The sequence below is a fragment of the Perca fluviatilis genome, chromosome 5 (genome assembly GCF_010015445.1).
Source record: "Perca fluviatilis chromosome 5, GENO_Pfluv_1.0, whole genome shotgun sequence".
Taxonomy (NCBI): domain Eukaryota; kingdom Metazoa; phylum Chordata; class Actinopteri; order Perciformes; family Percidae; genus Perca; species Perca fluviatilis.
In genome coordinates this window covers 13,849,961-13,876,761 of record NC_053116.1, presented here as the reverse complement: position 1 = coordinate 13,876,761, position 26,801 = coordinate 13,849,961, and the positions used below count along the sequence as shown (strand labels likewise).

Below are 26,801 nucleotides of genomic sequence, written 5' to 3'. Positions count from 1 at the left end.
AGACACAAAAGCTCATTTACTGAAAAAGCCACAATGCTGTGTTGTTGCTAATGTTAAATGTAAATATGTTATTGAAAAAAAAAAAAGCCTGTTCTCTCACAGGCTGCATCACTGATGGATTTTAAAAATGATTTTGACGTTGATGAATGACCATCGTTGACAGTGTGAGGGATTTGTCTCTGCTTCTCACAGTGAATCCACCGATATGTTTTGATAATGAATCAATTGTATTATAATAATGCATTTATTATTATTTAATATTTTATTATCAAGTTATTAGAGCACATTTTGCCACCTGTTTTAAAAACTCTGACAGTTTACAAGCATTGGATGACATTGTGTTGGGACTCTTGTTATTCCTATGAGCTCACATGTTGTATGTAAAGCTGTTCGCTTGGTATTGATAATTACTGTGAGTTTTTTTTTTTAACCTCTTTTGCTGCAGTCACACCACGATGGGGAGAAATGGCAGTGCTTATTCCGAAGTGAGACCGACATGTTAAATTGCCATCAGATTAACGTAAAGAGGTGCATGCATAAAAAAGGGTGCATTTCTACTCTAGCTACTTTAAAGGTCCCATGGCATGAAAATTTCACTTTATGAGGTTTTTTTAACATTAATATGAGTTCCCCCAGCCTGTCTATGGTCCCCCAGTGGCTAGAAATGGTGATAGGCGTAAACCGAGCCCTGGGTATCCTGCTCTGCCTTTGAGAAAATGAAAGCTCAGATGGGCCGATCTGGAATCTGCTCCTTATGAGGTCATAAGGAGCAAGGTTACCTCCCCTTTCTCTGCTTTGCCCGCCAAGAGAATTTGGCCTGCCCATTAGAAAGAGAGACATAGGGCCCTATTTTAACGATCTGAAACGCAAGTATGAAACGCAAAATGCAAGTACCTTTGTGGGCGGATCTCGGGTGCTGTTGTTATTATACCAGCGGGATTAATGAGTCTTGCGCCCGACGCAAATCTTAAATGGGTTGGTCTGAAGTAGCTAGGTGTGGTTTGGGCTTAACGTGAAAATAACCAATCAGAACGTCATCTCACATTCCCTTTAAGAGCAGGCGTGCTTGTTCCATGGCAGATTGCTATTATGACGGCGGATTTGCCTGGCGCACGCCAGCAGGAGCTGTCCGGGATGCGGCAAAGTAATAAATGCCCATTTTGGCCGGGTGGCGATGTTGCTGCGGCCTCTCAGGCGCATCTCCTCAAGTGGATAGGATTGCTGCAGCCGGAGTGTCCAATCCCACCATAGTTCAACATCCTGTCTCCTTAAGTCCTCTAATATTTCCTCATTTATGTCATCAACACATCCATGATTCATGGAAATGTTGTGCAAAACACAACGAGCCACAAAGAATGCTGCGACTTATTGAGGATTGTACTGTAAAATGCCTCCTGATCTATCCAAACACCTGAAGGGCATTTTCAGTAATATTTTCCTTTGTAATTATATATGGTTTGCAAAAATGGGAACTGCTGCGTCCGTTTAGATGAGAGAAGTGTATGCGCGTTGTGCACACGCTACATTATGGCCAAGCATTCGTCCCTAAAATAGCATCTGAATAACGCGCCACTGACTTTAGACTAGGTTTTTCCTGGTCAGTGGCAGAATTGTTTTCTGAAACTGCAAAATAGCACCAGGTAATGTTTGCGCCGGAACACACCTCCTCTTTTCGCTGAACCGCCCCCGGGAGCGCAAATACATTTCCTAATTTACCCTAATTTTCTGCACCAAGGCTGAATTATGGGAAAGAGACTTCAGATACAGTATTAGGGGACCACTAAGGTCTATATAAAAGCACCTAAAGAGCACCATGTCACGGGACCTTTAATAGGAGGGAATTTATTTAATCTTGCAGTTTAATTCCAGTTACTTCTTGCTCTTCCTTGAAGCGGTAACAGTGTCCTGCTGTCATTCTTCCTTGCTTCGCGGGTAACGCAACAAAGCATTAGAACAACTCCAGCTATGATTAATATACACCAGTCATAACTAATTACATTAATACTAAAGAATGATCAGACTTGTCATGCTATGTCTTCCCCTCCACCGCTCTATCATACTCTGCACTCTTGATAAATGGATGTGAAGAGGCACGTGACTTTGTGGGGATAAACAATAAAAGATCATATAAACAAGACCTGAGAGCATCCGGACAATGGCCCCAACCTTATTGAAGCCCAACCTTTGCTTAGTTTAAAAGTTGGTGATTCTAGAATATCTTGAGATGTTTGCAAGATGCTGCAAGTAATGCAAAGGCTGTTAGCTGCATCAGGTGAGACAGATTAGGTTATATAACACCAAAAGAGTCTTGTTGAATAATCTCGTTTTATCAGGGATCGACCGAACATTATGAGAAAGGATGTGATTGAAGTATAAAAGAAATAGCATATAATCAGTGGTTAACATGCACAACTCAACACATTCTCTAAATATATTAAATATGGTAAAGCAATGATGGAATCACAATTGAGTAATCAAGCCTCTTGACAGGCTATGATTTGCTTGATTTTACACATCTAGCAATCATTGTTTAGTTCTTACATTTTTGACTGATTGTGGAGCAGCTTTTTTGTTCTGAATATTATGTCAGTCACATCAAATATTCTAGTCTCGGATGTCACGATTGCATTGATTCAGCCAGTGAAACACAGCATGGGAACATCTATAACTTAAACTAAATCTGTGATAATATTCCTTCAAGTGTTTATGAATGCATCAAGTCAGTCCCATGAGGGGCCTAATTTCATGAGCATAAAACAGACTTTTGTGTTAATGTTTTCTTTTAGATCATGAGCGGATCGGGAAAGACTCATCCTACGAACAAGAAGGGAAGGTTCAGTTTGTGATCGACGCAGTTTATTCCATGGCTCATGCTCTACATAACATGCACAAGGATCTCTGCCCTGGAAAAGTTGGCCTCTGCTCCAAGATGGATACCATCAATGGCACACTGCTGCTCAAGTACATCCGCAATGTCAACTTTACAGGTGTGTAATTCAACCAAGGTAGCTGAACTGCATGTACTGTACATAAAGTGGCAAGTATTCTGCTATGTATACGGTGTCATAAGAAATCACTTAATTTCTACCAAAGGAGTCTGAACTTTATAGCTGTATCATTCTGAGGCATCTGTGCGGTGCTATCTGAAGCAACTTGTAAGCCTATGTCCAATTCATTTTTGGGACCAACATACTTATGCAGAGGCTTTGTGTGAGTATAGAGTGGTCTCCAACTATCAGGCTACTGAATGTAAATTATTCCCAGCAAGTAGGCTACAGAATGTTAATTATTTCCAGTAAGTATAAGAGGCTGAGATCCGTAGGAGGGTGGACAACCAGAAGCAGAACTGCGCGTTTTATCATAGTTTATGATGTGCTGAAACTGTGCTTTGTGAGATTTCCCGCCTTATCTTGTCAGCATTGAATTGCCCACGCAAGAGATCTCCTGCTTGAAGTGCACTGGCTGCGGAGTTAAAATTGCACATAAATGAGAGGGGGAAGAGAGATAACACAAAGCACCATCAAACACAGGCATCAGTAGTTTTCCAGTGGCTGTCCTATGTAGACTTAAATCCTATTTGTTTGTGTAACTGGCCAATACAGTGGGTGGTGATCTCTGGGGACAGAAATAAGTATGAGCTGAATATACTTATGTACACACAGGTCACAAAAAAATCAGCTGAACACCTAAAATGTAATTGAGAGCCAACGTTTTGATGTCACTTTCTGTAGAGCCTCTGCTTCCAGCTTCATTAAACTAATGCAGTCCCTCATAGATTTCTTTTATCAGTCTTTCTGAAAAAAACTAAACAAGTTCCTGGAATTTACTTTCCATATTGTATGACAATTGGCCTTGACTACTAGAGCTAGACCGATAAATCAGCCAGGCCATTAAATCAGCATATTTCAGATATACAGTGCATACGGAAAGTATTCACAGCGCTTCACTTTTTCCACATTTCGTTATGTTACAGCCTTATTCCAAAATGGATTAAATTCATTTTTTCGCTCAAAATTCTACACCTAATACCCCATAATGCCTTTTGTCAAAGCAATCCCCCAGAGCTGTATAGGCTACGAGACCTCAGTCACAAAACTATGCTGTGGAAGCATATTTTCACCATAATAGGCATGCCAGCTGTATAGGTTATTGTAGCCTCTTAATTTAAATCATTCAGGTTTGTTTTAGCTATGTGAAATCAACATGGACATGTCTCCACAGAAATACAATCCTATGTAAAAAAAAATGTATCAGTTACTTTGATGCATTTGTCAAATCATAATTTGCATTTGCACAACAGTGAGTGCATTTCTTAAAACAATTGGTGTAAACTGCAACGCATAGTGACTGACCTGAAAAATTGTGTATCTTGCTGGAAATCTTTTGTTTGTGTCCAAATCAAGTATTTATACCAGTGAATCACACTGACAAGTCCTTACGCCATTGTTTATACCAAGATAGTGAATCGGCTTTGTGCTGTTGTCCATATTTAACGGTTCACTCTGTAAGTATAGTCTAATGAACAATGCACATGAAGGGGAGCACTATTCCCGATGTGACAAAGTTACACATTGTCATCTCTGATCTGAGAAATGCGCCAAAGCAACTGAGAAGAACTGTACTGTTGTGAGCTACGAAAACCAAATACCAAGTTGATTATACAGCTCCATACAGGTATTTATAGGATATATTTGTATGTATATGTTTATATGATGTAAAATATGTTTGGACTGATTGACGCAAGTCATGTTCATATTCATTGAAGTTCACATATAGGTAGTTAGGTATATGGCCTTTACACAGAATAACTGTACCCATTTCCAAGTGTGTAAGCTCCAGTTTTGGAGGAATTAATTGCACATATGCATTAAACAAAGTGTTTTCCAGAGAATGAATGATGAATGTATGAATGTAGGCTTATATCTTAGCTTTATTATACCCAACTGCAATGACTGCAGACCTCTTATGTATGTAAACATACAATGACACATAGTGTTGAAATGCAACATTTTATTTAGAAATGAAAATAATCCACACGTCTTCATCTATTTAGACGAGGAGTAGGGATGGGCATCGTTTGGATTTTAACGATTCTGATTCCAATTCCGATTCTTCCTTTCGATTCCGGTTCTTATCGATTCTCGATTCAGATTCTTTGAGTGGTGGAGTTGAAACGGGTTAGATGCTTATTTCACAAATAAGAGGAAAGTTTTATTTTGATTCATAGGTGGGTTGCAGTTTTACAGCTTTTACAATGCAAAATAAAGCCACACTAGAGCTCCGCTAACTGTACAACACAACAAGTGCCTGGCTTCTACGGAAACCAAAACTTGCGCATATTAAATTTGGAACCTATGATCAGATTTGAAACCAAATCCTCCAAACGATTCCAGTAAAGAAATGATTCCGATGGAATCGTAATTTTTGAAACGATTCCGATTAGGAATCGGTTCTCGATGCCCAACCCTAACGAGGAGTGTAAGAAAAGGTGGAAGAACCTAAGGGGCAGGTACATAAAAGAGAGGAGGCAACAGAGAGACAAAAAAGTGGTGCAGGGGCAGACCAAAAAAGTACTTGGAAGTACTTTTCCATATTGTCTTTTCTGGAGCCACACGTCAGGGAGAGACAAATAGCCAGACGCTCCGTTGTAGAAATGGGCTTTTGGAATGTTGTTCGCATCCGGGAAATCGTGGGACCGACTCTGTCAAATTGCTCCCTGTTGAGCCTAAAGTACCCCTGGAACCAGTCAAAGTGAAAGCGGAGCTCCTTCACCAGCTGGAATTCCCCCAAGTGCTCTCTGGACCTGAGGGTCTCGTGCACCCACACCCTTCTTGCTGCTGCTGCTGCTGCTGCCTCCCTCCGTCTTCTCCTCACAACCAGGGCAAGTGCCAAGTCTTTCTTTTGGTTCAATGGCAGAAACATCTTCGCCACCAAATCACTACTGAAATTGCTGTGTATCCTACACAATGCAGCATGTACTACACGTCTGATGTAAACACCGGACGCAGACGTGACGTGCATTCAAATATTGCCGCATGTATGACGTACTTTTAGAAACTGTTTCCTATTTTGCACTGAGACCGGCGGCAAGCACAACAAATATATTTTGGGAATAGGACGCAACCTAGCGGCGAGCGCAGCGCATGCCGCTTACAATGTGAATGGCCCATAAGGGTTAAGAGATATGGTGCTCATGAAAAGGCAGCAAAAAAACAAAAACATGACTGCCCTTATCTAAACATATGTAGTAAACCACCCAACATACTGTTGAGTAAGGGGATTTTATTATTTCAGTTATTGGCATAGTTACATACGTCAATGTGATTTTGAATGAGGTTTATTAACAGAAGTTCGGCTCTCTATAAAAACCTATATGTATACGTTCCAATGAGGCCTGGTGCACAACCTCATTGTCATCTGCCAATTGTATGCCAGTGTTGTCAGAGACATGCTCAAATTCCACATTTCAGAGGTAAAGCTGCACCTTATTTTGTACTGTTGTCATAGTCCTGCATACGAACTAGAACGTTTAAGTACAGAACAAAAGACTGACTGGACATGCTGTTGCTGCATGTGTGTATAGTGCCTAAATGATTTACATATTATGAGACATGAAAAGTCTCCTCATATTAGCTTTGTTAGCTTTTTTGTTTTAGACACGGTGTTTTGATGACAAAATGGAAATCTTGAAGAGGATGAACATAAAATCTTCAGCTAAAGAATGTAGAAACAAATGTTTCCTAGGTGGAAAGTTAGGCGGTAATGTACAGTCTCAACACATGCAAATAATGTAACACTTTAACAAGCAACCAGTAAGAGTCCCTTTGAAACTTTTAAAATTAATTATAGGCCTACTGATAAACAGAAAAGATACATTCATGAGGAGGTCATGAAAGCAGCATATGCACCACTTTAACCTGCTGGCTGGTGAAGAAATAATATAAACGTACGCAGAAAGGGGTCTAACTTAGTTCAGCTTTAGTGGTTATAACAACTTGAGCTAATTATACATCAGATGAGTAGAGGTTCAAAGTGTTCATGCAATTAAGCAGAATGCAATGCGAGGAGTTTGACACTGTCTCAAACCTGCTCCGCCCTCAGGGATGATTATACAGTAGGCCTAAATGATACAGTTATTTGTATGACAATTACAGGGTGGGATCTTTGGGTGAGGGGCAGTCATTACACAGAAAGTACATGACAGGAATAATTTATGGTAAATGAGAAAAAAATAAAGGAACTTTTGGATGAAGCAAAAAGACTTGCCCACTGCAGTGGCACTGAACTGTGAACTGAACTGAGTTCATTTGCCAGCATCAGTGCCCGCAGCTTGGCAGAGTGCTCCAATGAACACAACAGGAGGTGCTGGAGATTCCTACTGGGGTCTGTTTCAGAAAGCAGGTTTAGTGAAAACTCTGAGTTTGTTATCCCTGAGATGAGGGAAACTCTGGGTTTTCTGTTTCAGAAAGGGAGGGGTAACTCCAACCCGTTTCAGAAAGAGAGGGAACTTAACCTCAGAGTCAGTTACTATGGTAACTGTGCCTGTGAACCTAACCTGGTAGGGAGCAGGTTTTCTTCAATAAACCTTGAGTTTCTCGTGGCCGGGTTGTCTGTGGGTAGAGCAGGCGCACATATACTGAGAGGTTTATGCCTCGACACAGAGGTCCAGGGTTCGACTCCGACCTGTGACGATTTCCTGCACGTCTTCCCCCTATCTCTCCCCTTTCTCACCTAGCTGGACTATCAAAAATTAAAGGCAGAAAAGCCAAAAAAAATTATCTTTAAAAAAAATTAACATAAACCTCGAGTATCTCTCAGTCTCCTCCCTCTGACACAGCGCTCTTTCATTCATTCATTCATTCATTCATTCATTCATTCATTCATTCAGTCTGTATCAGGCGCATTTTAGCACAGTTGGTTATCGGCATGAATAAAAAAAAAAAAAAGTTTATCCCGTTGATGAAGAAGCTGTATTACTTCGCAGGAAGTTAAACATACGTCGGGAGATGATATTGGGGTGGTGATGGCGCAGTGGATATGAGCCATGCCTTTGGTGTGGGAGATCTGGGTTCAATTCCCACTGCGATACATCAACCAATGTGTCATTGAGCAAGACACTTAACCCCTAGCTGCCCCAGAGGTGTTACCTCTGATATATAGCAATTGTAAGTCGCTTTGGATAAAAGCGTCAGCTAAATGACACTTAATGTAATATTGAGGCCCCGACCATTGATTTTCATTTCCAGATACTAGCCTACATATTTGAGCGGTATCGTTTTTCTTCCCAGTCTATCAGTTATGTAGCCTAAATAACCTTATCTGTCCTCATATAACTAACGGCACCCATCGTGGACATGCTCTACATCACATTTTTTTTTTTTTTTTTTAAACGCCAGTTTTCTTTACAACATTGGTGATGCGGAGCATATTATTAAAGCCACTGTATAGCAAAGCGCCGTCAGAAGAGTGTGACTCACTCTGAAGTTTTTTGTAGTGTACCCCGGACACAAACCAGTAAGAGTCATTAAAAACGAGTTCCACAGTATTGCAGGTGAATGATGTAAATCCTTTGAAATAAAAGATTATGAATTATAATTCTGTTAATGATGGTGCTGCAGCCTCAGAATGGGATTAGTAGGCCTACTTTTTCATCCGCAGTATTGCATCTAAATGAAATAGATTATAGGTTCAATACCATTTCACCAGTAATATTAGGCTATACTTATGATTAAATTTGATATTAATACACTATATTGGAACTTATGCATTTACACTAGCAGCAATTTTCTCCCACGAAAATTCTCTCTCATTTGCAGCAGCCGCTGTGTTGCTTTTTTAACGAAATACATGTTCAAAATGCTGTATGTGCGCATGAGTATTTCCGCGACCAATTTGTTTGTGGTTGTTACCATGGTGAATCGTATTATCATTTCCAAGGTTCCATTCATGCTGCCTTTTTATAGTGGTGGTGCATGCACTTAACTCTGAGTGAACCTACTCAACTCATCCTCAACTCAACCTACTGAGTTGATTGAACCAACTCAAATCAGCGGTTCTGGAACCGAAAACTCCGTTTCCCATCTCAGGGTAAATCAACTCAGAGTTCAGGGTTAGACTCAGAGTTTGTTAAACCTTCTTCCTGAAACGGGCCGCTGGTCAGTCAGAGCGTAACCCTTAGGTTGAATTCGCCCAATACCATTATTAGAGTTACAAAATCTCGCAGGGAGGAGGTTGGTTTGGATGGATATGTCAAACTTCCTGACATGGACAGGTGACACTACTGTCTCTTTCCCATTTTTCTTTCTTTGTCTATTAACCATGATTATTAACCTCAAAGTAGTGCTTCTATTAACCACGATAAGGTTTCCTACCCTTAACCAAGTTGTTCCTAAACCTAACCAAACATGTACCATAGTAATGGCAGATCAGAAAACGGCCAAATTAATCATTTTTTGATGAATATGAACAGTATTGACAATCAACGCCCCGCTGACAGGAATGCCAGATCAGAAAATGCACATTATCTGTTTTGTAAGGGGATGACAAAAACATTTTTTGTTGCCCGTTTTAGATGGCAAGTTAGATTCCCTGTTTTTGTTGGTTGGTTTTATTTATACATCTAATTTTTAAGGTGAGGCAAGTTCATGTGTTTAACATATCTACAGTAAGTTGGAGTGGGAAGGAGGATGAGCTTACCTTCTTTAACCTCCCCGTCCTTGTAGGCCCAGGCCCCCTTATTCAATTTTTTAAGAAATCAGAATGCAAAGGCAGTAATTGTAATGCTAATATTGTTGTTTAATGAAGGTAGTCTACAGCATCCGAAGGACAACAGAGGGGGGATGGAAGCAACAGGAATCAGCTTTGTTGGTAAATAAACTTAGGTTATATTAGAGACAATGTACAAAACTGTTAAAAGAAATGACATGTTTGGCATTTACTTCCTCAGAGGCAGTGTGGTGTATATATTTATGTAAGAGAGTTTTTAAGTAGAGACAAGAGTAGCAAAGGGGCAGAGCAAACATGGATATGAATTCAGTATGGATGTTTTTTTTTAATAAAGTAGTCAACATAACCTTTTATTGTTGGGGATAATAAAGGTTAACTTGCCACTTTGTTTGCAGCAGTTAGTTTTCATCCCTAATGGATACTGAAAGGAAACTCTGCCGCACTCAGCAGTGTTTTACTGTAGGCTCCATTTTCAAAACATTGTTTACCTGCACTGAGTGTGCTTATCGCTATGTAAGCAGGTCAGTCCTCATTTGTGTAAAATTCGGAGTTGTAACTCCGAAGTCATACTTGTTTAGTTTTACAAGATGGATCAATTCTCCCAGCGTAGGACTCTAACTTTAATCTGAAGTACTGTATATCAGGCTTGTGTTATAGAAGTTAACTTCAATTCTTTAAGCAGTCCGGTATTCATGGTGTTAGGTTACTGGATGGCATGTCAGCACTAAAGCCACTGGGGTTACTACAGGGATGGCTAGAAAATCAATGCTGCTCATTACCGGAAGACTGCCTTGCTTTTAAGAGTTTTTCGGCAAAGATGAGTGGAGAATGTAAAAGGTTTGTAGGAAAACAACGGGAATATCCACATTATCCCATTGTATTCTGGGAATTGTAGACATCCATGCTGACTACAGGAAAGAGGAAACCCATGCACTACAGATAATGTAGATGAAGTTGATACTTACTGATGCATGGCATTAAGATTGTGATCCATCGATGCGGAAGGAAACTGCTCCTGGTTACATTCAGAAATAGTTTTCCTGAGGACTTTTTGTTTTTACGAAGTAACCTTGCAAAACATAAACCTGATAGCAAAGCTGTGCTAAAAGTGGATTTTTTTTTATATATATATATATATATATATATATATATATATATATATATATAATATATATATATATATATATATATACACATACATACATACATACATACATACCCATACATACTGTACATGGTAGATTTATTCATCTGCTCAGACCAATGCAAACTATTACAAAAGCCTATGGAAAAGGATCTCACATTAAGTGTGTATACTGTTTGATAATGGATGCCTGCACAGGGAACTAGGAATATTAAGCAGTACAGCAAATTGTGAGGGTAAGATACAGTTTGAGAGACTAAACTGTTCCTGCGGTCAGTGACACAAAGGAGGGAACGCTTAAAAGATAATCAACCTCAACATTGGCCCTTAACTCTGGCCAATTGAATGAGTAATAACCACGGAAGGCTCGGCTTCCATTTACAATAGAAATAAATTAGTCTCTGACAGCTCTGAATCTTGGTATTTTAAATCACTGCTTTGCATTTATGAGGGAAGCGGTGGTAATTCTGTTTTCTTTACTTGTATTGTTAGGTTTGTAGCAAATGCCTTTATCAAAAAATGTGAGTTCACTGAAGCCACCTCTGCACTTTTAAAGTTCAACAGCAGAATATGTATCTTGCTTTAATCAGTTTTCAAACATTTAAAAAACACATTAGACTTGCCGTGGCTTTGGCTAATGGCTTTTAAATTGAGTGGAAGGGTAATTTTTTAACTGCCAACATGTCATCAAGGAAACTACTGTTTTGTTTGAATACATTATGAGTTCTTAATAGTAGCAAAGTAGAGCTTTAAATGTGTTGCCTTCAATAAAGCAGCTTTAAAATCGAGGAAAAACAAAACATAAGCAGACTTGGAATTTCAACTAGCAGATTTGTCACTGCTGGGAAGATTTAGAGAAATTTAATTTCCAAGATCACATACAACAAATCTCATTTCACAGCCATTCTTGCAACTGCATTGAGTAAATGTGAATCATGTTTATATATGTTCCTACACAGTGCCCTTCAAGTACTCGGTCATCTCCACAGTACAAATGTGTTAATTTAGCTCTCAAAGCATTAACAGAGTTTTACACACAATGTTATGAACCCAGTTTCCCAATTTAGAGTTAAATTAACAATTTTACGGGTACTATTTCATTTTTGGTGCATTTGGGCAGAGCTGCAGCTGATGGCAGTAAATGGATTTTTCCTAGATCGCATGGCTTTTATTCGTAAGAGTTATCTTATGCAGTGTTTCCTCAAAAATCTGACCTGGTTATTAAACAAGCAGTTAGTTGATTTTTGCTGACTGTGCATGGAACTTGCAATGCATTTTTTGCAAGTTAAGAGGTGAAACTAATCGATTAAGGCAATCAAATTAGAAGAGGCATACATCCCACCCAATTCCCCGTATTGCTGAGATGGGCAAGAACATTTTTCATAATTGCACATGACTGCCTGCTGTTGTCTTAAGCATACCCTCTAGATAATGCAGCAGGATTATACTAATGCACTCACATCCTATGGGTTTTGATTAGACCTCTGACACACAAATCTGCAGAAGAGAGGATATAAGGCAACGCCTGACTCACAGGTTTCCAACTCTGACTCACAGGTTTAAACAACCAATACTGTGACATATTCAAGGGAACAACACATTCAAATAAATAATTCATTTTATTCTCATGACAAAGTAGAGTGTAGTCCATACTTGTGGAACATAAACAACTCTCCTCCAAATGCTGGAAAACACTAAGTGTGGTGTCTGGACATGATGCATATCCTTTTTCGGTTGCAGGAAACTGCACTATTATCCCTGTGATGTAGCTCTAGAATATAGTATACACAACATCCAAATATTGAATGTGGGCAATCTAAAACACATTTCGGCTGCAAGTTAACAAAGGGCATTTTTTACTCACTTTTCAACACCCATTTCAACATGTTACAGAGTATTAGAGGATTGCATTGAGGGAGGAAAAGCAAATTCGGTAGAAGCAAATAGACAGAGATGGGGATGCTATTAATGGTGCTTTCCTCAGAGACTCATCGTACTGGGCTCTCCTCACTAAATCTGTGAATCCTCGTTCCCTCACACCACCATTGTATAACAAGTTACGAAGCTGTAGAGGGGTTTGTAGGTTGGCTCAGAAAAAGGAAGCAGAGGGATGAGAGAGACCTCAAAGTGGTAATCAAAATCAGTGCTGTCATTTGTTAGCACTCCGAGTGGGGACCTTGAGGATAACATGCAATGGGGCAATAAGCAGAATGAAGGAGTGTGAAATGATATGGGAACATGAACAGACAGCAGCCCTGGCCGTCCTCAAAGGGCCAGGACAACATGGCTGTCAACATCTATTTTGCTCCCATCATTAACACTATCACAGCATTAGCTTGAAGTCCCCTTGCAGCCTCATTTAATCTCAGAGCATTATGGGAACTGTTTGTACAGCACTTCAACTTTACGTTCCATTCTGCTCTTTAAAACAACAATGACATTTCTTTTTTCATCCTCAGGAATTGCTGGCACCCCGGTGGTCTTCAACGTGAATGGAGATGCTCCTGGTCGCTATGAAATCTACCAATACCAGATCGTAAATAACATCACAGAATACAAGATCATTGGCCACTGGACAGATCAGCTCCACTTAGACGTATGGATATTTTAAATATTACTTAAAATATGTCTGAAAGACTGTATGCTTGACTTTTGTCATAATGACAGTGCTAGATTTTTAATCAGACATCCCACATTTGGCTGTTTAGCAATTCATTATCAACTCATTTAGTCTGGACAAGAAAGTACAGAAAAAAAACACTTAGATGAATGTTGAATGAATGACCTGTTCTGTAGACAAGGTACTGAATAGAGCAATAACCCTTCATCAATTCTGACAAAAGCCCAAACAATCTTAAAATATAGACTCTTATTTGAGTTTATTTTCCTCCAACAGTGTCAAAGCAGACTCTTAACCATTACATGTGACATTTACAGCAACTCTAACATTGCTACAGCTTTATTTACTGTAGAACTTTTATTAGCTGTATTCACCTTCTCAGAACTTATCACTGCTATCAAAGATTATGCTGAATGCATCTTGCTTATTTCGGGTTTTATAGGGCCACAGTTGACAGAATAATATTAATAATTAATCATCTTCTTCCTGGTTGGCTTTAGAATTTATAAACTGAGGCTAACAAATGATTTAGGTCAATAAAAAAGTGTGTTATACAGTATTTCCACAACATTTCTACTCACAATTATGCCCATGTTTTTTTGCATTAATCCTATTTTTGAAATTTGCTATCATTACATGATGCACTAATGCACCAGTTCCCTCTATAATTATATACTGTATACACATGCATGGAGCACATAAGCTGTAGTTCTGCATGTGTTCAAAATGGGTTTGTTTTAAATGGAAAACATTGTGAGGAACAATGTGCATGCATAATTTTGTTGTTATGCATCATTTATACATAAGCCCCCAGGCATTCTTATTTTGTTGACGCACATACTGTAGGTATGGTATGAGATCATTGCAGACATCAAGGTCCTGAGTTACTGCTGCACACTGATCAACTTATCGGCATCACTTGCAGAGATCTCCAAGAAAAAAAGGGAACGCCACCTGGAGATGTTTTTTAGACACAAAACCAATCATCCAGATGTTTATTTAAATAATTGAATGTTCCCTATTCCTTTGTGCACCCTATCTAACTTTAATAAGGCATTTTAAGCAAACTGTGTTAGGATTAAAAAAAAATACCGTCAGTGCAACAGCATAGGCACATACTGCAGATACTGCATTGTTGAGACTGCAGTATCATGCAGACATTATTTACTCATCTTTCCTCCAGTAAGTGCAACATTCCTTGGAAAAAATTAACAAGTTCCTGTTGAGTTATAATTTTATGAGTTTACACAATGATGTCTTGATAAAGACTACAGCTTCCATGTGGTGAATATCCCATTTACAGTTTGCAATCGATCATGCATTTCTGTGTAAATTAATCTGCCAAGTGTTAATTGTGTCCTCATGCATTATGTAGCACACGTTTTATTATGTAGCTAGTGTAACAACATGTAATAACGTGTGTTCCTGTTTTTGCTATACTGAACCTTACAGGTGCTTGTCCACATGCAATGATACTGAGTGATTGCATGGTATTTATTCACATTGTTTGAGTTTCAGGGGTGTGGGTATATGAGGAAAACAGTGTTAGCATGTTGAGGTGGAATAAACTGGTAATTTTCGCAAATTTCCCTCCAGACTAATGAGATGCAGTGGCCTGGTGAATCACAAGAAGTCCCATCCTCTATATGCAGCCAACCCTGTCGTCCTGGGCAGCGCAAGAAGACAGTGAAGGGAATTCCATGTTGTTGGCACTGCGAGAATTGTGATGGCTACCAGTATCAGGCAGACACTTACACCTGCAAGATGTGCCACTTTGATTTGCGGCCGAATGCAAACCACACTGGCTGCGATGCCATTCCCGTTGTCAAGCTGGAGTGGAGCTCCCCCTGGGCAGTCATCCCTGTCCTTATCGCTGTCCTGGGCATCATGGCTACTGTGTTTGTGGTCGCCACGTTTATACGCTACAATGACACGCCCATTGTTAAGGCATCAGGTCGAGAACTGAGCTATGTGCTGCTGACGGGTATCTTTCTCTGCTATGCTACCACATTCCTTATGATCTCCACTCCTGATGTGGTTATATGCTCCCTGCGAAGAATTTTCCTGGGCCTGGGTATGAGTATAAGCTATGCAGCGCTGCTGACCAAGACAAATCGGATCTACAGGATTTTTGAGCAGGGCAAGATGTCAGTCAGTGCCCCTCGATTCATCTCCCCAGCCTCCCAGTTGGTCATCACATTCAGCCTGATATCAGTGCAGCTGCTTGGAGTGTGTATCTGGTTTGGTGTTGACCCATCACAAGCCATCATCGACTATGAGGATCAGCGTACAGCCAATCCTAAAATGGCCCGTGGTGTTCTGAAATGTGATATATCAGACCTCTCTCTCATCTGTCTGCTGGGTTATAGCATGCTGTTGATGGTCACCTGCACAGTTTATGCAATCAAGACCAGAGGGGTTCCGGAGACATTCAACGAGGCCAAGCCCATCGGCTTCACCATGTACACCACCTGCATCGTATGGCTTGCCTTCATCCCCATCTTCTTTGGGACCTCACAATCAGCAGAAAAGGTAAATATGCCATTTCATATGTAGTTGAAGCATAAAATAACCAACAATCACAGAAAAGGTAAATATTACATTTCAAATGTTGTGGAAGCATAAAATAACCAACCAGGTGCTTTCATCAATTTCACTGTATCTAAAAAGAGCACAATGGCAGTAAGTCTGGGTATCGTTGAAAAATGCTCAATACCCATACCGTGAATTCGATACCAGTTCCTGAATTATACCTTTTTTGATACCAATTTTTATAAAATCCATATAACAAAAAGTAATTACAAAAATTACACATTACAGTACAACTCTTCTTTTTTTCCAGCTCCTTTACACCTATGTGACACACACTGTAGTCATGCCTCTCAAAATACAACAACACACACGTGAGCCCCGTTTGTGCATTATGTAGTGTTTTTCCTCTACGACATGAAACAGCCAATCACAACCATTATTAAATCTTGGTACAAGCATGCTGCATGCTTATTGGCTCACTGTCGCTGATGACATTTTCTCCTTAGCTACCTATTCAAATTTGGTATTGCATGACCAGGCTTTTTTTGTTACTCAATACTATGGAGACTATTCGGTTGGTGCCTAAAAGTATCAAAGTTTGGTACCCAGTCCTAAATGGCAGCAAGTCAGTTAAATTCACTTGTGCATGTTTGCTGTCAGTTTTCCATTTGGAGTTCTTTTGTATTTCCTTTGCGCCTCATTGTGAAGAAAATGGCCACTCAAATCATGTTTGTTGAATAGCATCAGCCTCTTGTGTTTGTGGATACTAACACTATTCATCAGGAGATGATGGGCTTTGTGCTCAACTGTGGGGATTACAGGGCTTTTAGAGGCGTCTTGTGAGGATAATTCTTTCACATCAAGTTGGTTGGACACATTTTCTTTAATTGGGTGGGTGGGCGGGTGTGTGTGTGCGTGCGTGCTTCAGCTTCACTGGGTGGAAATACCATGTAGTCAAACACTGCATATCCAGGCACACAGCAAAAGATAATGCGGATATGTGAAGTAGCATACATTTACTGTGGCTGTTTATGTTTCTTGTCAGTTGAAAGTTAATCACAAATTACCTCTTACAAGTGCTAATTTTGAGGTCGCTCAACACGGATGTACATTGAAAAAGCAGAGTGGAAAGTCTAACTAGGGATAGCAATAGAAGCATCAGTATGTGAATGTTACGGTATGGCACTACATAATGAACTGAAATGGCAGCCTTCAGATAGCCAACAGCATAAAATGTGTCTGTTGAAAGGCAAAGTAATGCATACCTTTTGATTGCCAACAGCATAAATGAGCATCTGTTAAAAGGTATCATATTGCATAAGTGTACATGGACATTTGTTTCTAGCACAGTTACTGTAAAGGCAAATGCCTAAACGCCAAATAAAATAGTGTTTTTTGTACAAATGCTGTGGGGATAAGTGCCCTCTTAGGGCCCTCTTGTTCTCCTCAGTTTGACAAAAATCAGTATATTAAGACCATTTTTCAGTTTCTCAAGTTCAATGTCGTTCTTTCAAATTGCTAATTGTACTATGGCAGCCAAATGACAACATTTGAGAAATATAATGCAAAGTATAATTGGAAAATGTGTCTTAACAGTCATTTGCACTTTTTCTTGCTTTCAGTATCAACCTGCCAAGTAACACAGGAAAAAATGTCATCATTAAGAAGAGATAATTGGGAGAGTAAAACACAGTCATGTTTTAAAGTTTCCTTTGCGCTGTGTCCACCGTCTTCAACACAGCAAAACCGACAGCACAGCAACTCAAAACTCTACCTTAACACACATACATTTGGAATAAGCTTGTGGCCAGATGTGCTTATTTGGTTGAAGCCCTTTAGCATCAACAGGAAGCAAGGCTGTTGACTTGGCTCAATCTTTTCTGTACTGTGTTGCTGGTGAACTGTGAAATGTGTTAACATGACACCATAGGTAGAAAGGAATATTCTGTCAACTGGTTAATCATGCTATAGGGAGAACTCTATTTAAGGTTATCAGGAGGCATGTAAACAGCTTTCCCCAGAGTGTGATTAATAACCAAGTTACTCCATGCATGTAAAAACAAAAAAAATAAATAAAAAAATAAAAAAAAAAACTATGAAAGAACACCGCAAACCATTAAGTATTAAAGAAACACCCTATCAGGATTAAACAAGGTCCTGCAAACTTATTATTTTCCTGTTTTCAGAGAAGCAATTTCCTTTTATTTCCCCAGACGGATTGTATCCTGTTTATTCATTGAATCATGTCTTATATACACCATTAAATATGAATAATTCTTGTTAAATGTGACTACCCATAACATCTATTTGCTTTATTAAAATACTCATTCAATAGCAAATGTATTACATTACTGAAAGCATGATATTGTATGGCCTATTATGATCTGGCCCCTTTAAACTGTGTTACCATTCCAAAGAAACATTAAATGTATGTAACCAAACCAAATTAGAAATAAGCCTTTTTCATAGCTGAACTTTTGTCATAGTAAGAAAAGCACAGGTGTTACTAATAACATAAATGATGGCTTTCTTCTAGTTGAGTATCCCAGTGCCCTATGACAGTATGACAGTAAGCCAGCATGCACAATACCAGGACTAGGCTTGGTCATCGTTTAGATTTTAACGATTCTGATTCCAATCCCGATTCTTCCTTTCGATTCCGGTTCGTATCGATACTTTGAGTGGTGGAGTTGAAACGTGTCACATGCTTATTTCACAAATAAGAGGAACGTTTTATTTTGATTCAAAAGGTGGGTTGCAGTTTGACGGGGCTTTTTCAATGTAAAATAAAGCCACACTAGAGCACCGCTTACTGTGCTCCACGGCTGCAACACAACAAGCGCCTGGTCGCTACGGAAACCAAAACTTGCACATGATAAATTTGGAACCCATGATCAGATTTGAAACCAAATCCTCCAAACGATTCCAATAAAGAAACGATTCCGATGGAATCATAATTCTTGAAACGATTCCGAGTAGGAATCGGTTCTCGATGCCCATCCCTAACCAGGACCCTGAAGCAGAAGCAGCTACTATAAATGGAATCATTCATTTCATTAACACCTGTGTTTTTCCTTCTGTGACCGGTTTTGCTAAAGAAATTATAGGCAATAAAATGTCTTGCAAATTATGTAATTTGTCTTTGTTAAAAAAAGAAAACTCACAATATTAAGGTACAAGGGCTTGGAGAAGAGCTGTGGAAGTGTGGTCCTGTCCGCATGCTTTGCACAATGGTAGACAGCTCTGGCAGCTGCCTGGACAAGGGATTTGAAGGCTAATGACAAAGGAGCAATAGTGCTTTAAAGAAACTTCATAATGGCTGAGCCTTCTGAGGTTCCTGTGCCCAGCCCTGTTCCCTTGCTGTACCGATGGAGCAGATTGGCAATCATATTGGCGTGTCAGAGAAAATTTATGTCACTAGGGCCGATAGAAGTGGACAAGGGTCTTGGCTCCCCTCACAGAGTGACTCCACTCTGTACTCCAGAGGGGTAGCAATATTGTTCCAAACTCACCACAAGCCACGTGTAATCTTCTCAGGAGATTACAACACTCCCCCTCCTTCACCAAGTAATGCTCACATTGCAGTATGATGGAATACAATGCCCTATCACTTCCATTTTGCACTAACATCTTTATTTTCTTATCTGACATGGCTTTAGGGAACTTAATTTGTGCAAGGTTTCTCTATAGTTAGTTTTTTTTTTTATTAGATCAACATACATCTTTGTCACTGTATGACATAGACTGTATATAACATCAACATATATCAATGTCACAGTATGACAGACTGCAAATGCCGATGGATGGCTTGACAGCTCCTCAAACGTGAAGCCAAAACATCTTGATGGTGACTGGCTGGCTGCAGCGTAGGCCATAAATCCCACCCCTTCATGTTAGGAGATGGGACATGGGCCAAATTAAAAAATCTAAGTACACATCAAACACATTTTCCCCAAAGATGGTTTCTATCATTTGAGGTAGTTCTGATCACACTGATGTTTGTTCAAGTGTTCATTCTTCTTCTGCCGATTAACAAAAATCGTCTGCAGAACAAACTTAGTGCTCCCTCATGTGTCAATTTTGCCATTCCACGAGCAGACATCAGCGTCATGATGGTAGAAAGCCTTCTACCAGCTAAACTAGTTTACAGGGCTTGACAAACTATAGTATGAGGGCCCCAAGCCCCCACTCAAACTCCAGAAGAGTAAAACATTTATCAGATTTGTCATTTGGGATGGTTGTGGGACGGTAAGCAAGTGTAACTGTAAAGCCTTTTAGGGGCAATCCATGCAACAACATTTTTAAATAGGACGTTTGTCACAATAAAACTATGCTGCAAGTTAGAGCCTACAACTAAACATAGACTAAACATAAAAAATAAGTGTTAAATAAATGTAACTGTGTTTCATTTATTATTTATTTAGTTAATCAGATTAAAAAAACAAAACAACAACATATCCGCATTATATATGAACCATAAGCCGCCCTGCTCTCAAAATATCGCCATTGGCCATTAAAAAAACGATCGGTCGACCACTAGAAAAAAAATCTGTAAACATCTTGAAATGTGAGGATAAATGTTGTAAGCTGACACACAAACAACCTCACGCTGGGAAGCATACTTTATAACTGTTGACATGCTAGTGGTCCGGGCCCTGTGGGCTATTACCATGGCAAAAGACGAAAGAATAAGTAATTAAAATGTCAAGTCAGACAAAACCTCAGGCAAATCTCTTTGAAGGATGTCTGCCAGCCGTTTCTACTGTACGCCCTTTTCGCTTTGTGTTTATCAACTTCAGGAGGACCTCAGCATTGTACTCCAAGAGGCAAAGGCAACTGTTCTGTTTTCTAATTGATGGTTTTGACACTGTACTGTGAAAAGATGGAGTAATTCCAATTCATTATTTTGATGACTTGGATTATTCTTATAAATGGAAATACACTTTTAAACTGAAGAAATCATATTTTCATATTTCATGTGCATGTGTCAATATCAAATATGATCTACCTATTATATAATTTACACCCTGTGTGCTGACTCGCCACATTCCCTACGTATACAAATCAGAGATGGACTGTGTCTGAGCCCTGGGATGATTATCATAGAAGGAAAAAAATAAAATAAATAAATAAGACTTGCAGGCACTTTTAATATGCTGTAGGATGTTTCTCTCTGCTCCATAGCTGCCTACGGCTATACATCTGCTACCCAGCTGTGAGCTGCATTGGTCACTGGCTTCAGAAGGCACACAATCCTTACGCTGTTGTCTAAATCCTCGGGGTAAAAACAGCTATACGCATATTACATATACACCCATCAGGGGGGCACTTCTATTAGTCGTGTATCGTAAATAAACAAACACAGCTAGGAAAAGAATACGAATAAAGGGTACTGTATGCCATCACCATGTCTTATTATGTGATACTGTGTGCTGTGCAATGTTAAGTTCTTCTACATATGAAGCTGTGATTTACATGAAAATAGTATCCTCTACTATCTATATATTACATAAGTCAGTGGTTCCCAACCTTTTTTGTGTGAGGTACCCCCACAGCCTTATCAGAACTCACATACCTCCTCATCGATTCCCAATATATGTTCCAAACACTTATATAAATTATATAAAAGTGGATATTGCTAATTGTTTTTTTTTCATATAATTGAACTGTCAATGTAGAGGTTGGTTTGGTCAGCAATTGTACTAATAGTAGCCTACTAGACTACTATTACAACTTGGAGTGAAGCTGAATGTTTACACCATTTATCCATTGATGTAACTTTTAGCTATTTATTTTAACCATTTCTCCATTACTTTTAGCTAATCATTTGAACTGTTAAGTCTTTACTTTTGGCTACTACTTCAAACGTCTGTGCCTGCTTGCTAAGTTTTCACGCACTAACATAACTGAAACATGTAGTGTTCAGGTGTTACAGTTGACTTGATGTTTACAGTACATGTGGCTATATTCTTCCAATAAAATCACAATTTCTATTTTTTTTTTCAAATGAGTTGAGCTACTCTCCAATCCTTCCACATACCCACTAGGAACTGTAGAAGTACCCTGGTTGGGAATCACTGACTTAAGTAAGGCAGCATATGTCCTTCAGGCAAGACTTCACAAACCTCAGTCTATTGAAAGCAACACATTCTAGGTCATGACTTGCCCCAGAAAACATTCTTCTTGCAGATTTATTGGAAAAATGGCTCTTTGAATAAAATATATAAATTCAATTTTCCCACATATTCAAACTTAGCAGGCTCTACAGTAAGTGTGCTCAGTTTATCCTGAGATTCTATAACGAGAACATCACTGTCCATCAGTCAGTGTAGCCTCAACAAATTATTCTGTCTGCTTGTGTCTTCCGCTGTCTCTTCCATTATACAGATGTATATCCAAACCACAACCCTGACCATCTCCGTAAGCCTCAGTGCGTCGGTCTCTCTGGGAATGCTCTACATGCCTAAGGTCTACGTGGTTCTCTTTCATCCAGAGCAGAACGTACCCAAGCGCAAGCGCAGCCTGAAGGCCGTGGTTACTGCAGCCACCATGTCCAACAAGTTCAACCCCAAAGGTGGCCTGAGGCCCAATGGAGAGGCCAAGTCTGAACTCTGTGAAAGTCTTGAAACACAAGGTTGGTATCACGCCTGATGGAGCAAGAGCAAAAAGAAATAATGAAATGTCTTCCAGTGGAACTCAAGCAGGAGTTGATTTTAGGGTGCTGATGTAATGAGCTGCTTCTCTGTAAAATGATAGCACTGAAAGAATACACGTCTACTTGAAAATTACAAATTTCCTTTATGTGAACATATTTGATGCCAGTGTTATTTTGCACTTCAGCAGTTCAGGAAATTAAGCCTTACGTGAGCATACAATAAATTAGGATGCCATTTCAGTGCCAACTAAAGTGATGTTATATCATGGTTTCGTTTTGAACATTTGAACCATTGCAAATGACAAACAGAACTGTGGTAATAATTACAACTGATAGGAGTGATTTCAACTAACAGCATCTAGCTAGCACAGCTTTGGGGTTTTCCCAATTCCCCATAATGGAAGGTTGAACTAATGCTTATAGCCTACATTTTATCAATATAATATACACAACTCTTCTTAGATTAAGCAACATCTAATTCTATTTTTTTTTTTTATTAAAGTTTTGTATGTTCCACATATGCTATATTGAAATACAAAAAACGAGTCTGTTTCCTGCATTTTGAATACATGAAACAGAACAAATTGTTCCATTTTCACTAACTCTGACCACACTGGATTTGTGAATCAGGCGGTGTGACAGGGTGCCCACACACTATTGTGATTTTGAAAGGGACTCGGGAAACGGGTAGCTCAGTGTTGGGAAAAAAGGCTATTTCAATCACCAAGATAAAGTCTATGAGTTGGCTGTCCTTGTGTGGGGGACATGCTTAAATCCAATCAAGCAACCCCAAATGTTCTGATTACTGAAAGTCCTGATTTTACACTTTGACAGGCTGAACAGTGTTGAATGATGTGTATTAGGACTAAAAAACCTGCGCCCGCACTTGCATCGTTGCCTTTTTCTCAACCTTCGAATGGAGTCTCTATGTCGCATCCTATTATTGAGCCCATTTATAGGTGCTGATTCTCGCCCTGTGGTTTGAACTGTGAATCTAACAACTGCTCTTTGTGCTTATGTGTCAGACTGTGTTGAGGGAGGGGAGCCTTGTGAGGGACTTTAGACTCTCAGGTAAAATGATTACAAAATGACTTTGCCCTTTTATTATCTGTGACCACGTTTTTCCTGTTCATTTTGGCTAATGTTGACCACGCTACCTGTGCCTGCCTATACTATGCACAAAGCATCCCCATCTGCCCCTGGCTAAAATACAGCACCCTGAATGACACAAGGCAGAAATCACGCCCTCACAAATCCACCTTAGACCAACAGACATTAACTTGGGTAGACAATATTGGTGTGTGGTGTGGGTGTGTAAAATGGCCAATCAGCATGGTAAAGCCTGTTAATGTGGGAAGATGACACCACTCTGCCTGAGTGCAGGAGACAAGCGATAGCTATGTGTCCCCTGTAATTTGTTTCCCTGTTGACAAAAGGAGGAATTTGCGGTAATGGGACGACGATGACAACAACAATAAGAGTGAACAGGAAAAGACAGATGGGTCTGCCAGCTCCAATTCTTTCTGGACCATCTATTCTTTATCTTGGCCTTGCAGCACATAAATATTCAAATAAGGTTCATTTATCAATGCTTCTCTTGGAAGAGATGCTTTGGATGAAATGGCGAGAACGCCGCCCCCATTCGTACACCCAAACGTGGCACTGACAAATATACAGAAACATTTACCATTACATGTCTCACCTCTATAGCACTTTTTCCCTGGCTCTGGCTTTCAGCTGTCTTCTGATTGTATTCATACCCTCTGACATATTCAATCAGCCAAGGCTGCTGTGGGCAGATTGGCAGATTGGTAGTGTGATTACCACCACACCAAGCATGCTCGCTGAGGACAGTTTTATTTAAATAAAGACACACATGTACACTCTTGACACTTGCACACAGACCAATGTGTGCATAGGAGCATGACTGCACACATGCACACAGGTGCTTTTAATGTATGACAGTCATGGTTCACCAACGGGTTGGGCTTGTTACGCTTACTGTGGTCTGCCTTCCGGTCATCTGTCTTGTGTATTTTATTCACAGCTGATAAAAAAATTCCATGAAACATGAAAAGAATGGTAAAGAACAATGAGCGCTATTATCAAACATTGATGACAACATGTACAGTGCCAAGTCAGATCATAGGAGTCTAATGTCTAATATGCTTTACAATTCAAAAGGTTACTGTAATAGACTGACTGCAGCATGCTTTGCTTGGTGCACAGAGAAATCTCAGGACTTTGCATGTAGTAAAAGACTTGCATTCGAATGGTTACTATTGCATTTGATACCACTGCTGTGATGTGCTTGGTGGCTCTATATGATGCAATTTTTGATACAATTAAAATGATAGAATCAACTGTGAGGAAAACATTGACAGAGGTTTCCCCAATTTCATTAATAGAACTGTAATACCAGGTAATTGCATTGATATGACTATTGGCTCAGCCTAAGAGTCTGATTGCATCTGCATCACTGTCTTGACAAATATTTCATGGTGATATGTTGTTGAAACATCTGCAGTGTTACTATGTAAAATAACAATGATTCCCCTGCAACAGTAGTTTTTTTCAAATGCTATGAAGTTGTCTAAACTCTATTTTTAGAGCTGAAACGATAAATTGATTAATTGATTAGTAGATGGTTTTAAAAATAAATTAATCCGTAACTATTTTGATAATCGATTCAAAGGTTTTAGTCATTTTTCACGCAAAAATCCCAAAGATTCTCTAATTACAGTTTCTCAAATTTGAGGATTACTCTTTTTTATATTAATGTAGATTGAATATTTTTCAGTTTTGGGGTTGGTCAGAAAATAAATCAGAAAATTTGATTTGTTTAGCTCTGAAAATGTGATGAGCATTTTTCTTTCACTATTGTTTTTTTTACATTTCAGAGTCTAATCAGTAAAGAAAATAAATGTCTTATGTTTTATTTTTATCACTGTAACACTTACATTTTGAATCACAGTCACATTTCTACTGTCTTATGATTGGTTCCACCTGCACTCATTTAATAAACTCATCCATAAATAGAACTTCCCATCAAACTGGGCTCCAAAATGTGCTCTTAAAAATTACTGTTTTACACCTATTTGAATCTCACCCATTGCATTTTTTGTAACCCTTTCCTTCTTTCTCATACACCTTCACTTACAGCGTTGGCTTCCAAGCAGACATACATAAGCTACAGTAACCACGCCATCTAAGCCAGAGACGAACAGTGGAAGCGGAGCCAGGGCCTGTCTGAGAAGAAATCACCTGATTCTGGGGCATACTGGGGAAATAGTGGAGGACTTCTACGCAGCTACAGCACAGAGGACTGGGGTGGAAAGATGGGAATTTGTCACTCCATAAAGTGAAAGGATGTCATATTTTTCTAGGGAATCAGGTAAAGGCTTGAATGCCAAAATTCTGAGAAATTAGTAGATTTGCAGGAGGGAGATGTAAGGGAGATTGGACACTTAATTTTCCTCTTCCCACCCTTTCTCAGACACAAGTGAGCATTGAGCAGTGACGTTTCCACATGCAGGCTAAGTGAACCACCTGTAGTCCACAGTATTTTTTTCTTGTGAAGTGTAAAGCACACAATTTCAGCTCTCTATGAGGCTGAATCGTTTGTCTGAATTCAACAAAAACGGGGGGGGGGGGGGGGGGAAGTGTTCCGTTTTTGTTTTTGCTCAAGTCAAATGCAGTCGACAAGATGAAACAGTATAACAATATAGTCATTATTTTTGGTTCCTGGTATTATTGGGGTTGAAAGCTGCAGTACTCTTCAAACTGTACATGCCTTACTACAGCACATTCAGTATTTCTACATGAACTAACCATATCTGATACACCTGGAAATAAAGCAGTGGCTCATCCCAGTTTTTTTATTTTTTATTTTTATTTTTTATAATTGTTTCATAATAATGAAAATGATGCCATCACCATGGCAAACCTAGTGTACAGTCCTAGAGCATGCTTGTGGGAGCATCATGTGTACTGTGCTTTGTTGTCAACGTCTTTGGAATGCAACATTTGTCATGGTTGTCATTCACAGTGGAACTGTCATTTTGGAGCATTATCCACTGGGCTACCCTCTGCTGAACAAAGAGTCATTTCAGAAACAAAAGGAG

At 39.4% G+C, this 26,801-nt stretch overlaps 1 protein-coding gene across 2 annotated transcripts in view; it reads left to right on the top strand.

Moving 5' to 3' along the window:
- LOC120558702 (metabotropic glutamate receptor 4-like) overlaps positions 1-26,316 on the top strand; it is a 232,360-nt gene extending 206,044 nt beyond the window's left edge. Inside the window, exons 7-12 of one of the 2 annotated variants that reach the window (XM_039799857.1) lie at positions 2,787-2,987; positions 13,330-13,466; positions 15,087-16,022; positions 22,410-22,656; positions 23,703-23,748; positions 25,840-26,316. In XM_039799857.1, coding sequence (XP_039655791.1) covers positions 2,787-2,987; positions 13,330-13,466; positions 15,087-16,022; positions 22,410-22,656; positions 23,703-23,740 — 1,559 coding nt within the window. In that variant the 3' untranslated portion in view covers positions 23,741-23,748; positions 25,840-26,316. The remainder of the gene's footprint in view (positions 1-2,786; positions 2,988-13,329; positions 13,467-15,086; positions 16,023-22,409; positions 22,657-23,702; positions 23,749-25,839) is intronic. The other variant, XM_039799856.1, reaches the window with a different exon arrangement.
- Positions 26,317-26,801: the final 485 nt, after the last annotated feature.